This window comes from Struthio camelus, chromosome 7, assembly GCF_040807025.1.
Source record: "Struthio camelus isolate bStrCam1 chromosome 7, bStrCam1.hap1, whole genome shotgun sequence".
Classification (NCBI taxonomy): Eukaryota; Metazoa; Chordata; class Aves; order Struthioniformes; family Struthionidae; genus Struthio; species Struthio camelus.
In genome coordinates, this window is record NC_090948.1 from 9,646,723 (window position 1) to 9,662,202 (window position 15,480).

The 15,480-nt window shown below is 35.7% G+C and overlaps 1 protein-coding gene across 4 annotated transcripts in view; it reads right to left on the minus strand.

Moving 5' to 3' along the window:
* The window catches only part of ATRNL1 (attractin like 1), a 542,042-nt gene that overhangs the window by 464,630 nt on the left and 61,932 nt on the right, over positions 1–15,480 (minus strand). For all 4 annotated transcript variants that reach the window (XM_068951630.1, XM_068951631.1, XM_068951632.1 and 1 more), the window contains exons 7-8: positions 6,029–6,203; positions 4,760–4,847 (exon numbers count right to left, since the gene is read on the minus strand). In XM_068951630.1, coding sequence (XP_068807731.1) covers positions 4,760–4,847; positions 6,029–6,203 — 263 coding nt within the window. The remainder of the gene's footprint in view (positions 1–4,759; positions 4,848–6,028; positions 6,204–15,480) is intronic.

A 15,480-nucleotide genomic window follows, 5' to 3' on the forward strand; every position in this document is an offset into this window, starting at 1 on the left:
CAAAAATGAATAATCAACATCCCCACTTGATCCCATAATCCTCCCACCAGATCAGAGTAGACAGAATGGAAAGCAGACCTCACTCCTCATTGTAATTACATCTTCTTCAGAAAAAGGTCTTCCTCCCCTGTCTGCCTTATTATTCTTAGCTTATTGTGGAACTATATGTGCACTGAATAAGAACCTGAGTAAGACACACGCTGAGTTACAAAAGGAGCGTATTATAACCCAAGCTTCCAAACAGGACCCGATTCAAGTTCAAGACAGTACATATTGCAGCAGTTTATATCTCAGATGGCATAGCTCATCAACAGCCGTCGCACTTTACCTCTTTATTTCCACTGATTTCAAAATTGTTTCTGGCTGTAGTTAAAGGTATTACTTCATCAAAGAAGGATTCATTTCAGTCTGTTTCTATATATCGTAAAAGCCAGTAATTTTCTCCTGGACTACAGTGGTGTTCAAAATATAAGACAGGAAAACATTTAACTTCCTATCTAGTCACTGTTTAGCAAAGCTATATGTAAGAACTTTAAAAACCTCGGAAGCCATTTCCTCCAGTCTCTTAATAATCTATTTCTATGAATTCTTTCAAAGTATGTCGATATTTTTTGGTATTAAGATGCCTGGAACTACATATAATGTTTGAGATATGGGAGAACCAATGGCTAACAGAGATAGCTAACACCTTTCCAATAACCAGTTTGAAGAGGCATTGAAGGTAATACTATATAACAGTTGGTCTGAAAGTAAGAACACCTTTATATCTCTCCTCTCCTCTATAAATGCATAAAAAAGTCTTAGTCACTTGTTATAACTATACATCAGTGGGAGTCTTCTGATCTTTTTTTCTTCAGAATAAAGAAGTACAGTACTTCAATTTTAACTAAAGAAGCTTTCTGAGGGAAATGGGCACAGTAACTTATTTCATTCTCCACAGAGTCAATTATATAGCTTCAATTTACCTTGCACCACAATCAGGCAATACTAGCTCTATGCACTCACTCTGGTCTTGCGAAAGGCTTTGAAATCTCAGGAGCTCAAGTCCAAAACTTAATCTAATTTCTTCTCTGTGGATATTTTTGTTCTCAACTAAAAAGAAAGCGTTACACAACGACTAGTATACAGCATAAAACACAGCTCAAAACTGCCATCTCTAGGTATTATATGATGCTCTGCTGCTCTTCATAATAAACTATTTTTCAGTTTTTCAAGAGACGGAGCATCTGAAAAGACAAATATCAGACTTTATCCTAATAATGTAACCTAAGAACTTATTTTAAAAGCTTGTACGTTTTCAACTTGAAAGTTCTTCTTCTTATATGATCAGCTCCTTTTAGCCCCTGCAGTTTTTGCCATCTGACAGAATCACTAGTATAAGTAACATATTACTTAATTATTTATTTTACATGATGGCCCTGTGTTCATTATTAGCGGATTCTAATTACTAATTAACGTGTTCCTTACACAACAGCAATGCATCCTTAACTACACCCTTGCTTGTAACTTTCATTAATATTAACGAGTTGCATTTCCTCACTGAGGTCCAAAAAGACCTCTGGAGAATTGACATAAGTCCATTTTAATTTATATTTGCTGGTTAAAATGTCTCTAAAATGCCTTTAGTCTGGAATATCTCAGAAAATTATTAGAACTGTCAAATAAAAAAGGTTAAATTATTTTGTTAGTCTATATTCTGAACTGCTAAATGACACATTACTTGAATGTTTCCCAAATAAAAGGTCCCAAGAACTGTAATAACCAACAATACCAGTCAGAAAGTTCTAACCTCTCAAAAAACACACAAAACATATAGTAATGAACCAGAGAACTGATGAGAAGAAAAGTATTTTTGAGCTGATGCTGGGCCATGCAGAGAATCTAGTTCTACCCAACTGCTGAAAAACAGCTCTATAATGTTAATTATAAAACGTTTAGATTTAACACTCCTGGAAGACCAAAAGACACTAAAAGAAAAAAAAAAAAAAAAACACCCACATCCTACAATTCTACTTGACTTCAAAAAGGAATACTAAATATAAATAAGACTGCTCATAAAATGAAGCTAAAAAAAGTAAAGCTAAAAGGATAAAATCTTTAATGACAGCATGGAGACATTTTAGGGATGTTGCTCAGATCACATGAATACTTCCTATTATTAAAAAAAAAAAAAACACACAAAATTTCCCCATCAGAAATACCAAAATAAATCAAGCTCAATTTAAGAAGAGGATAATGGAAACTGTTAGAACGAAGAAGAAATACTTCAAAATAAAGGTTCATAAACTCCAGCAGATTAAATTGTGAAGGTGTATAAAGTAAGCCGAGAAACAGTTTGATAAGCTACTTGCAAAACGTATACAAACTACTAATAAAGCATTTTTCAAACACATTAGAAATACAGCTAGCTAACTAACTCGTGGTGCCAACAGACAGTTTGAAGGAGCACTCTGAGAAGATTAGGCCACAGCAATACAACAAAGTTAATTTTTGCATTTTTAGTTCTTTGTGGTAGACCTCACACATATTTCCACAGCAGATCTTTCTTAACATAGAAGGCATTGCAGAAGTATTTACATTCTAGTACCAATAGAATAATAAGGAAAAAAAAAAAAGACAAAATAATCAGCAACATACCCCCCCCTTAAAATGTGTTTGTACCAAAAAACCGCTACCAGTTTTTAAAATGGAATCAAAGAGAGACTGGAGAAACTACAAACCAGTAAACCTTATTTGTATCTCATGTACAAAGTTATAAAACTTAGAATTAGTCAGAACTAGTGAACCCATGAAAACTTAAAACACACTGGGGAAAAGTCAAACAGCTTTTGAAAAGGGAAGTTACACCTCACAAATACTGGAGTTTCCTGAAACAATCAAAGGTCTGGTTTGATACCTGGAGCTTTCAAAAGTGCTTGACAACCTTTTTCATCTCCTAAAGAAACTAAGCTGCTCTTGGACAAACAAAGCAAATATCACATGGCTAAATAACTGGATAACTAAATGAAGTCTAGGAAAAAATGGTCACGTCTTACAGTGAAGAGAGGCCGTCAATGGAGTCCCAAAGAGATTTATAATTAGGACTCATTTGTTCAACATACTCAAAAACAATCTGTAACTGGTATGAGCAGATAAATGACATGGTTTGTAGACAATACTAAGCTACTCAAGATAGCTAAGAACGACCAACAGCAAATAATTCCAAAACAATCCCGTAATACTGAATAACTGCATAATAAAAGGACAAATAAAAGGATCAATAAAAGTTCAAATTGATAAGCATGAAGTGATGCACACTGGAATAAGATAATTTTAACTTTGTACATATGGCTTTGTATAGACTGGAATGAGAACTTGAGGTTATAATTGACAGTTCTGTGAAAATACTAGTTTGAAGCTCAATATCACATTTTTAAAAAAGCGAAAATACTGCTAACAATTATTAGGAAAAGCTTAGTCCATGAAATCTATGACATAATTATGTTATTATGTTAAATCCCTGTTGTACCAGTACCTCAAACACTGTGATTCCCTGCATCTCAAAAGGGATATCATAGAACTGGAAAAGGTAGAAGCAGTGAGATAACTGTTATCAAAGATATCAAACAGCTTTCTTCTGCAGGATTATTAAAAAGACAAGGAATTTTCTACCCCCCCAAAAAAGAGATGACACAGAGGATATGATGGACTTGCACAAAATCATGGGCAATAGAGAAAAAAATGAATAGAAAGTAGTGTAAGAATTAGGGAATTTCAAAATTAAACCAGGAAGTAGCAGTTTCCTAAAAGGTGATATTTCCTCACACAATACCCTGGAATTCTTAGGCATAGGATGACACAGATGCTAAAAATAGGCTGAAATAGTCAACAGGAGGCCAAAGATCTTTCCACGAAAAGATACTACCCTAGCTTAGAAATCCCATTTGCAGAATGGGAGAGCATTCTGAGGAAGCTTCTTAATATCACTGTCACATTTTCTTATATTCTTCTCTAGGCAGTCACTGTTAGCCACTCTTCAAGAAACGTTACTAGGCTAGATGGACATTCTGGTCTGACTTTACAGTAGAGTCTTCTTTGTTCTTCCCTACTGAAGGTATATTATGCAACCAACTGAAAATTCCACTTCCTGAAAGAAGATTAACACTAGCCAAATATTAACTAATTAATAAAATGCAACTGTTTTCATAAAGGTCAGTCCTGTCTTTCTATTCTATCAGTATAAAAATCCCTTTTTAAAGTTAAAGAAATAAGCCTTTGAAAGTGCCCTCAACAAAGTAGCTTAGCAGACTACATATTATCTGTAGAAGCAAGACTATCAGTCTGGGGCTGTTGATGGACCCTGTCACATCAGCACCCAGCTCTGCCTGCTAGGTTCAGACCCTGTGGGGCAGCACCTGCCAGTGAGGGCACTGCCCACGCTGGGTCACCCTCAGCTCCTGGCTCACCTTCCCTTAAGGAAGGGACGGCCCTTGCTGGTCCCTGATGCTTACCACAACAATTCCAATTACATAAAACCTCTTTTATTTGCGGGTTCAGCTTTGAGGGTTTATTGTCAGCTGAAAAGTGACTTATAATCTTTCCCCAAAAACCATGCAATAGATCTTTTAAGGTCTGAAGAGAACACTGACTCAAAAGTGTTTAGGGACTAGAAGTCCCTACTAGTCACATCATCCTCTAAGATCTATGCTCATGATGAGCCATTTCAAGATTTTTAACAGTGCACACAAAGAAATTAAATAGGATGCTGAAGAGTCCAAACCTGATATAAAGCAAGAGTGTGTCCATATCTCTGGAGTGGCCCTTTGGATACAGGTACTACATTCCATATACTGCTTTCCAAATTGTAGCTAAAAGAGAAATAGAAAAGTAAATGTTTTCTACGTGCCCAGAAACTGGGGTTGTTGCATGTTTGAACCACTTCGTTTCGCAAAGAGTGCGCATTTGATGAGTTACTGTGCTTTATCTGACATCTGGTAATTTGTTAGCAACAGTAATATGAGCACTTTCAATTGTGACAATAGTGTTCTAAATAGTCATCCAAGAAAACAGGAATAGCTCTTTCCAGGACCCATTAACAGTTTCAGAAAATGAGACTGTAATAAAAAGAATCACTAAATTTATAAGAAAGTTATGAAATTAGATTACTGAGCTCACTATTATCAGCCAAACACACACAAAAAAACACTAAATTGCTTACATTACAATCTTTGGCACTAGCATAAAAATACACTGTTGAGCACCTTCTCAGCTGCATGATTTTAATTTCCATCAACTTCAAGATGGAAGAGAGGCAACAACAATAAGACAAGATAGAAACAGAAACACCAGAGACGACAACACTGTTTTGTATGGCTGCAAAGTTAAATAAGAAAATAAGATGATGACAAAAATAAGGAAAATAAACATGCTACCCTAATTCTTGGATCATTTTCCGCATTAAGGGCTTGTGCATATACTGAAAATACCATACAAATCAGCTAGCTGTTATTTACAGTTGTTTCAATTTTATGTTTTTAATTAGCTGATCAAATAAATACACATACAACCTGTCAAACATGAGGCACTGTAAACTCAATGGCACACGGATGAACTACCTAACCCTCCCTGCAGGACAACCACAGGCTAAATGCATGCATTAAAAATGAGTCGCCTGTAATTATAAATTAACTTCAGAATTGCCAATAGCATCCTAGATGTATTATTTGAAAACAGCAACACACTGAATTATTTCACTGTTTTACTGCCACAATTATTTTTATATTTTGCAGCAAAGAATAGCAATAGTTTTCATGAAGCTCATGAGGTTACCGGCTAATATCACATCTACATCAGTATTACTCATATTTTAACTTTCTTCTATTATAGGAAAATTACAACTAGAAAGTAAGAAAATTAATGAAGAATCTATAGAAAAATATGAAAATATAAAAGTTTCCATTAAGTTGCAGAATAGATGCTACCTCCCTACCAAGATTAGTGTTTCCCTAAGCAGTATCAAAAAGGACATCACAAAGGAGAAATCACTTACTTCAACACCATTTGGAATGAACTGTAGTTAAAAGTGTATCCACCAATCACCCACATAAATTTTCCATGTAGAACTGCCTTATGGGAAGCCCGGCCCACAGAAGGGCTGAATGGTTTTACGTTTGGTAGAATCCAGTAAGACTCCGTGGAAGGGACATTCAAAGAACAATCCGGACCTGTTTTACAAACAAATGTGCAATTTGTACAATCTGTTACACAAAGATGTTAAAGCCAATAAAAGAGAAATAAGGGAGGCTTAATTACAGATGTCAGGATTGCTCATTTTGATAAAATACAATAGAGACTTTTATGTTTAACAGATGCTCAGTGAAAAAAGTTTGACAACACGGGATGTCAGTGAAATTGAAAATGTTAAGACTGCTCAAATAATAATGATACATTTCTGCATTCTTCTCAGAAAACACACCGTACAAGTCACAAATTGAAAGAAAGGCATAAGGCACCACGTTTTCAGATGCTGTATAGCTCTAAAACGCGTAGCAAAATGTACACTGCACGTTACTTCTGGAGAAAAACTATATTGCATTTGAACTAACCAGAGTACGTTTATATCAAAGTATATGACATTACAGTAAAATTACATTACAACATAGATTACAGTATATTAAATCTTGAGAATCAAAATTTGGCCTTTGTCAATGCAATACTGCATTGGCTTTCAAGAAGAAAATGCAGTGTAAACTACTTTACAAATAGAAGGATTTTGAATGTTAAAATTTTATAAAATTTGTAGAACATTCTACAAAGTTACTAAGACCAACAACTACATATTATTTTGGAATATATTTTTAGTCATTTATTTCTTGCCAAATCAGCAAAAGTCAGTGAAATGTGTCTTTTTTAATTATAATTTTATTAAAATCATGAGAAGCGGAAATATTTATTTTTTCATTTGGTCTATAATAATCAAAATGTGATCTCTTTATTATTAGTTTGCACTCTGTATGTTAAAAAGAACTTTACAACTGTAGTATTTCAATAACTGAATATATTTAGAACTTTGCTAAAAAAGGCAGTATATGCACTACTTGCCTCTTGTCAGTGACCATATAACATTACTGACTGGCTTTATTTCTGGATGGGAAACACTGAATTTTTTAGGACACCAATGTGCTCTAGTTTTAGCATTAGTTCACATGGAACAGAAATCTTTATCATTAGTGATGGCAGATAGGTATTGTACGATTGCTAAATTACTCGATGCTTTTACAGTAAGCAATATATGTTCCTCTCAGTCTGCCTAGCTGTAATAAATCCTGTACTCAAGCCACTTGACACTACTGAAAATTATAGTTGTTGAAGTCAGGCTGGCACTGAGCACAGCTTCAAGAACAGAATAGTAGTGCGGGCATGCGCACACACACACACGCATGCACACAAAACTAGTGTGCATACAATGCAAAGCAGGCAACAATTTAAGGATTTACTTCAATCAGAGGCATATAGGGTTAGGGAGAAACTGTAGGAATTCTCAGTTTCTTAAGGAAAAAATGCTGTCTTAACACCCAATTCTATTTTCTCTCACAACATTTTGGCACAATAGTGTAATGCTACAGGAGTAACAAGAGCCAGAAAACCCACTACGGTTCTACTCAACATAAAAGAAGCAGTCATGTAAAAATGAGGAATAAAATAATTGCAAGGGATAAAACAATTTAAAAAGACGCTAAAAGGGGCAAATGAGAGAACTGGATTCTTACTAATGCATGCATGCATGCAGGTTACTGAGGACAGTATCAGGGAGATACAGTGCCCATGCATACCACCTGTTGAGAAACGCCCAAGTAAAGATAAGATGAAGCTAGCATGGCTAAACAGCAATGCTTTCTTAAGGATTCTAAGATTTCTATTCTGGATAGACCATCAAAAATTCGAATGAAAAGTCAGGTTGTAATCCTGACAAAAATTTTAAGCATTGCAAAATCCAAAGAAAACACACACTTCAAAAGTTCAAAACAGCCTCTTTCTCTCTTATTCACTTCTATAAGACTTTTGTTGCATCTCATCTCACAGCAAGGTCTTGAGTAATCTAGCACGACAACATTGATAAAGGTATGGCAGCACACTACCTGAAATCTCCATTTTTATTTTAGGAATGAACATTAAAGGATTATTTCACAGGAACACTGGCTTATTCATGTAAATTGATGTTATGCCTGCTCTTTATGTACAAATAAAGCAATCACCTACAACATATGCAAGTACATAATTTATATCTGTGTACTGTATGAGGAACCTTTCCTTTACATGAATAAACATTGTGCTCTCTTGTGCATAAATATATTCCAATAAAACAATGTACTGTGATTTTGAAAGCTATACCAAAAAAACTGCCGCTTTTCTTGCTCAGCCTCTAATCCATATCAATGTACATTTTATACATTTCAAAGTATTCTAAATGTATTCAATCTTCTTGTGTTGCAAGTTTTGACCTGAAGTCCATTTTTTCATTTATATTTTAAACCGTGGTTCATAAGAGAAAAGCAGAATGAGGTGATATGTCTCTATACTATCAAAATCTAGCTTCAGCCCTGCAAAAAACATTTATTTCTTAAAACAAATCAAACTGACATTTTAGTATAAGTAATTTATATAAAGTTCTTAACTATAAAACAAATTATCCTCAGTAAAAAAAGGATTTTTCCAATGTATAAAATTGGTTTTTACAGTTTTGAACTTGTTACAGTGACTCCTTATACACAATGACCACGCAGATCATTTGTACATAACCATTTGTCAGCTTTACAGAAGAATGATGTCTGCTTGTATCCAAATAACCTTTTATTCCTTAAATGATGGAGACTCTCAATTATCATCTTTTGTTATATATTTCTGCGCAGAAAAGATGAATGATATTTGAATGAAGTCTAATGAAAGTATGAACAACGCAGGATATTATTCTTTAAGTATTAATATAGGAACAGTAATAGAATTGTAACCTCAACAAGATTCTGGTTTGATAAATCACTGCAGGGAATACTTCATTTAAATCTAAAATTGCTTAAAAATAAACAGCTGATTAAGTACTCTTTGAGTAATGAAGAACTTAAAAATATGAAATTCAGCTTAGTGGAATGAGCGCCTCCAGTCAGAAAATGAAAACGTATTTTACCTCTTGTTACCATTCTTGCAGAGAAATCTAGTGGTCAAAAGTGCCCCCTAGTGGCAGAAAATGAATAAAACACACAAACTACCCGCCAATAGATTTGAGATTTTCATTTTTGGAGACACAGTACCCCAAAAATTCAAAGAGCAAATCCAAAAATATCATGCCTGTGTACACTACGATTAGATGTCATTGGAAGTATTAAAATGAGGACAACCAAGAAGTTTTAACAGTAAGTTAACAATGCAAAAAAATCTTAACTATTTTTTTAACCTGATCAGTGACTGAAAGAATGTCACAGATAAATTTCTTATACCTTCAGCACTTCACTGTTGGTAGGTCTACACTAAATGACAGGAACGGTGAGAGAGGGAGAACACACACTGTTCACCCAGGCCTGTTCCGACATGAGTCAGGACACACTCTGAGGGCACACCCCTGAACTCAGGAGCTTGAAAGCACCAAGTACTACACTGTTTTTAAAGAGCATGTAATATCTGAGCATTATGTACATGTGCTCTAAAGTGACATAAGTTGACATCACCACAAGAAGCAGCACCCCTGGCCTCCCTCTACTCCCTGCTCTTAGTCTTCATCACTACCATCATCAGTTCTCCTGTGGCTGCACAATGAACCAGATGAGGGAACGAATCCAGGCTAAAACTAGCTTGTATTTTTGGCCAAGCTAGCTTTTAGTTTGGATGTGTTCCTCACCTGTTTCACCGTGTAGACATGTAAATGGTTCTACCAACACCTGAGGAAGACTGAGTGGCCAGAATTGCCTCTTTTGGTGAGAGCGTAAAGCATTCACTGAATTATCACAGTACGTATCAATCTGTATAAACAAAGAAGATATAACTGAACAAAATAAAGCAACAGAACAACATGGACTTCTACTGAAATATCATTTAAAGAGGAGATGCTTTAGCGTGGCTATAGCCTTATATTGACAAGGTAAACATAGGACTTTGATATCATTTACGTATTTTCCTAACTAAATACATATACTATTAAACATCTCCATTATTTCAGCATAAATACATTTTCTCTTCGGAAACATCACATTCACTAAATACATGCCTTTTGTGCAAAAGACAGCACGATAGCTGCAGAACAAAGATAATAAAACTGTGTTATTTTCTATGAAAATATGGTTTTTCTCCATTTATTTAAGATTGGATTTCTTTCTTACCTTCCTAATGCATCACTCAATCCACAGAAGAAAGAAGAGGTTTTAAAAAAGTCATCAACTTTACAAACCTGATTCGGAAATCAATTACGTTATATTCAAAGGTAGAAAAAAATTCTATAGGTTTAAAATAGCAATTTACTCACACAACACCAGAGAGGGAATCTAATTTCTATTTATTGAGGAGTTTCATGAATTGCCAAAGTAATAATCTGTTCCAGCAGTTCAAGTCAGTCATAAGATCAATTTCCACCTAATGAGAAAACATCATCTATTGTCTTCGACCCTAATCTTTTCCTTAGGGATCACAGGGGAAAGAAGGAAAAAAAAAAAAAAAGAGTTTTGATGTGTTGAATATAAGCTTTAAGGTCCTGTTTTTCATACAAGCTAATCAATGCATTCAAATAAAGTATCTGTTATTATTATGTATTCTATATTTGTTCGTCATCTGAGCATTTGAGTCAGGAATTATCACCTTAACATAATTTTTCAACTACCACAAATACAAACTCATATTACTATTCTAAAGTATCCAATAAAATCTTTGTACGATAATGAATTTTAGATAGTGAAAAACATTTTTGAGAAGACAGAATGTATCTGAATACACTTTCAATAACAATTTTTATTGTTGGAACTTTTACTAAGCAGTAAATCACCTTTCTCACAAGGAAGTGGTAAGGTGGTAACTATAAAAAAAAATAAAATGCTGCTATGTACATTAAAAACTTTAAGAATAACTATTCTTCAAGATATATAGCTTACCAGCATTCCAATAGCGGGTCTATTCACACACTGCCACAAGACCTTTGCAATATCCAAAGAGAATGTAAGTATTTCTTTTCCTCCTGCAAACAAGTTTGCTCTGAGGAAACTTAATGGCAGGGAGATCCTGAATGGGTATTCAGCTAATGCAGCACTGTAGAAAGTGGTGACAGGACTCAGCTTCCTCCATGAAAGAAATATACAGAAATTCTAACACACATGCTTACGTAGTTCTTTAAGTACCATCTGGTCACAACCATGCAGTCCTATTTCCTTCCATATGCGGAAAGAGTGGATCATCCAAGGATGAACTGGCCTGGGAGAATCGGCAGGGTAAGCCAAAAGGACTGCACCACCTGGCATTGGTGTGACTTCTGGACACCACCCTTTAACTGTTTGATTTCGGGACTCAAGAGCAACTAGAATGGTAGGGAAGAACAGGGGGCTAGTCTAACGCCACGGCAACTCTCCTGGAAGCACAATGTCATCAGCTTCAGAATGGCTATGGATCTGGGTCTCTCTGTCACATTCTGCCTGTTCTTTAAAAGCGACCTTTCTCCTGCCAGTGAAGTGAAAATGCTATAGCGAAACACAAAACACAAGGACAGAGAGGAATTTAGGGTTAGCCCTTGCCAACATACCCCAACAATGCCAACACACTATCAGTGAACAGTGTAAGGGCCAGAAGATGAACAGCAGAAATAGGCTTTCAAACGAGCCACACCAGTTATTACTACCTGTAACGATAACTTTCCACAGTAAACCAGTGCCAGCAGGGCATGGGAGATGCAATCTTTTAGCAGATGGTTAGGCTTAGCTACGTGGATCAGAATCAGAGAAACTTTCATGGGGTGAAGAACAGTATCCCCTTACCAAGTGAGATACCACAGTGGCCAGGGGCCTGGGTAGAGAACGGGGAATACAAAGAAGAAAATGCAAGTCCCACCAGAAATGCTTGGCTGACCTGTCCTGCATAAACCTAGAACAGCAGCCCTTCAGGAACACTGCAGCTGGATCTATGCGATCAGACTTGGCCACATGGATAGCTGCCAAGCCAGGGGTCAGAAGGGCCTTAAAGCACTGTGCTCTGCAGTTCCAATCTGTGCCTTATGCAACATCTGACTGATTAGAGGCAGAAGTGGTCAGGTTCCTCCTCTTTCCCCTGCAACACAGACACCTGGAATGTGGGTCTAATGACAAAGCACAGCCCTTCAGGTAGCTCTCAGCTTGACTAAGGCATCAACACCAAAACCAGCAAGGAATAATAGCTACACAGAGAAAAGCTATCAAGCAGCTGAGCTTTTCGGCTCAGCAGAAACTGACAGCTGACAGACACTGAAACAGTGTCAGAAGTGATCTGTCCTACAGGTGTGCACTGAGCAGGAGGAGGGGAATAGCTAAGTAGTACTTTCCAGGGATACTGCACAGAAAGCCTTCTTAGTTGCTCATAACCGAGCACAAGAATACTCTTTGGTAGACTGTACATACGGAATTTGTCGATTTCTAATATTAAACATAAAAGTTTTTCTTTTTATACTCTAAATTAAACAGTGCTTATTCATATTAGCAGTAGGTGGCAACAACTGTTGGACTTCAAGAGGAACACAGGCAGTTTTCAGACTCCATGCTAACGCTAGTGGGATATGAAGCTCCAGGATTTCTGCTACTGACTTCTATAGAACTTCATAGCTCTAATAGTTTAAAGCCTTCCAGTTTTCGAACTAAATGTACTGATGACAGTTTTACCCCAACTGTTCTTTTACTGGTGTTGATACCCTTTGACTTAAGTAGCTCATCTGTCTTTAAGTATATGCATCCGACAACTGTTTATAAAAAGTAGTCATATACTCTCACAGCCTTCACCATCTTGAACAAGCCATGTTCCGTTAGTATCTTCCATAACCCCTGTTCATCCTAATAATTCTCTTCTGTGCCTGTTTCAATTTGCATTCCTAAAAATGTAGTAATGAAAATGAAGTAAACTACTATTATTTTCCTGTTTTTTAACTGTAGATATCGTGACTGATCATCCTACTAGGACTCTTGGCATTCTACAGTTATACCATTCATAGACTATATGAAATTGGGAGTATGAATCAGTTCATATTCTAATTGACATACATAAACAAGTCTTCTTCTCTATATCACCTTCCACACTTCCATCCCAGCTTATAAAACAAATTCTTACTATTCTTAGTCCCTAAATGTATGAATTTACAATTTATACTAAAGTACTTTCAACCCATACACATTACTCTAACTCTCATTTGATTTTTCTGTAGCATGTTCTGGTCCTACTTTATACTGGAAGTAACTCCCACCCTTTTTTCCACTAGATTTCATTAGCAAAGTCTTGTGTCTGGAAAATTAAAATTATGTAATAAAATCAGTCAAGATCAGTGTTATATCTTCCCATCCTAACAGTTACTTGTTGAGCACTCCCACTGATACTTCACAATTAACCAGTGCTGTTCCCCCTTGCTGTTCCCTTATTTATTCCCTGACTTCTGCAGTTCTAATAATAATTTCCTATCATCAAATACAGAAATTCAGATAAAACACTTCACATGTTCTTGTCCGCTTTCCTACAAATTATTTTAGTATGAACTACACTGATAAATCCACATTTCATCTTTTTTCACTATTCAATTACACCATATGTTTAATTATTTCTTTCTTCAAATTACAGTTTAGAACCTCACATTCTGCTGTAATCACGCTAACAAGTGTTGAGCTGCCTGAATCATTTTTGACCTGCCTGAATCACTTCTCCTCCATTTCTTAAATACAGGTGATACAGAAAATTAGCTAAATTTAGTAACCTTTCTAATCAGGCAGATTAGCACTACTTATACCCTTCTTCTATTCAGAACATAGTGTTGCATTTGCTCCTTAGTTGAATCAAGTGCTTGCATGTTCTGCCTTGCCACATTTATATGCATGCATTTTATACACATTCTTTAAAACTCACAAGCAGTAGGAGGCTTCCTTCCTATATCTCACCCTAACTGCATATGCATAGCATTATTTACCTCTTTAGGACAGCCAACCAATTATTGTAATGAACTCAATACATATTACTAAACCTGCTTTCACTAATCTTCAAAAGACACGGAAAAGGTATCTAAAACCAAAGTTGGTTCTTTATTTAACTGCAGTGTTCATTCTTTTGCAATAATAATATTTTTCTTATGTAAAATTTTCAGACAATAGATTTCTAATTACAGTAGCTCTATTTTGCTTACAAATCGCACAAAATCCTTCAGGGATGCTTGAGAAATGATTAAATTCAATCTAAACATATGACTGAAAAACATGTTTCCAGTATATATGAAATAACCATTCATATTTTAGGCATATTCTTTACTATCAATTCTGAACAGTCAAAATTTCCTTAAAGGTCTATACAGCTAATTTTCAAATATATTGATAGCCAGAAAAATTCCTTTCCTTCTATGAGATACTCATAATTAAATGTATAAATACTGAGTGCAGAAACGGAATTTTAACTTTACATTGTGGGAGGAAAGAGTTCCTTGGATGAGTGTCTATATGTGTGTATATAGTTTTAATATATGCATATTTACATATATTTGACAGGATATCTCACAGACTGTAAAACTGCAGTTTCTTCTGAACAAACTGATACTTGTTCAACCGAAAACCTGTCAGATAACCACTACAGAAAGAGGGGGTTATCACAGGGTAAGAGAGTGATGAGACACCTGCTTCTGTTTTTTTTCCCTTTCAAGAATAGGTTTGTCCAAAGTGAATATTACTTCATGTATCTGCTTCTCTGAAAACACTTACTTATGCACTTGCTGTTCAAGACTATCCAGGCACAGCAGGCCAAAAACTCAGATTTCAGACCTTTGGGCATTTGGCACAAGTTCTTTTTCAGTACTGCATTTCAACTGCCCGGCCTGAGCTCACACCTCACTCGTTCTCGGTTATTTTCAATAAATCACCTCCATATACACAAACGCAGATTTGCTAAACCTCAATTTTTAAGAATGAGGCAGGCCAAACAAGGGAGTATGACCTCAAAGCCTTCCACTTAAACAGCATCCATTCTAGACAGTCCATTCAAGGTAATCTAAATTGAATATAGGCACTCATTAACATAGTGGTTCTGACCATACACAAGATGCTGTTTGAGTAAGTGTCATAGCAGTGACTAAGGAAAATATTTGAACTTTTACAGTGCAGTAGTCAAAGCGCTCCCTTTATAAGTCCATTGTTTCATTTTCTCCATGCAGAAAGTTACTCATTTTTCACTGTTGAGCTGCTATAAAAAACGAGCTGCTCAAACTGCTAACAAACTTACTTCAAAGTTAAATTTGTGTAATTTCAGACTCCAGTCTTTTGCCAC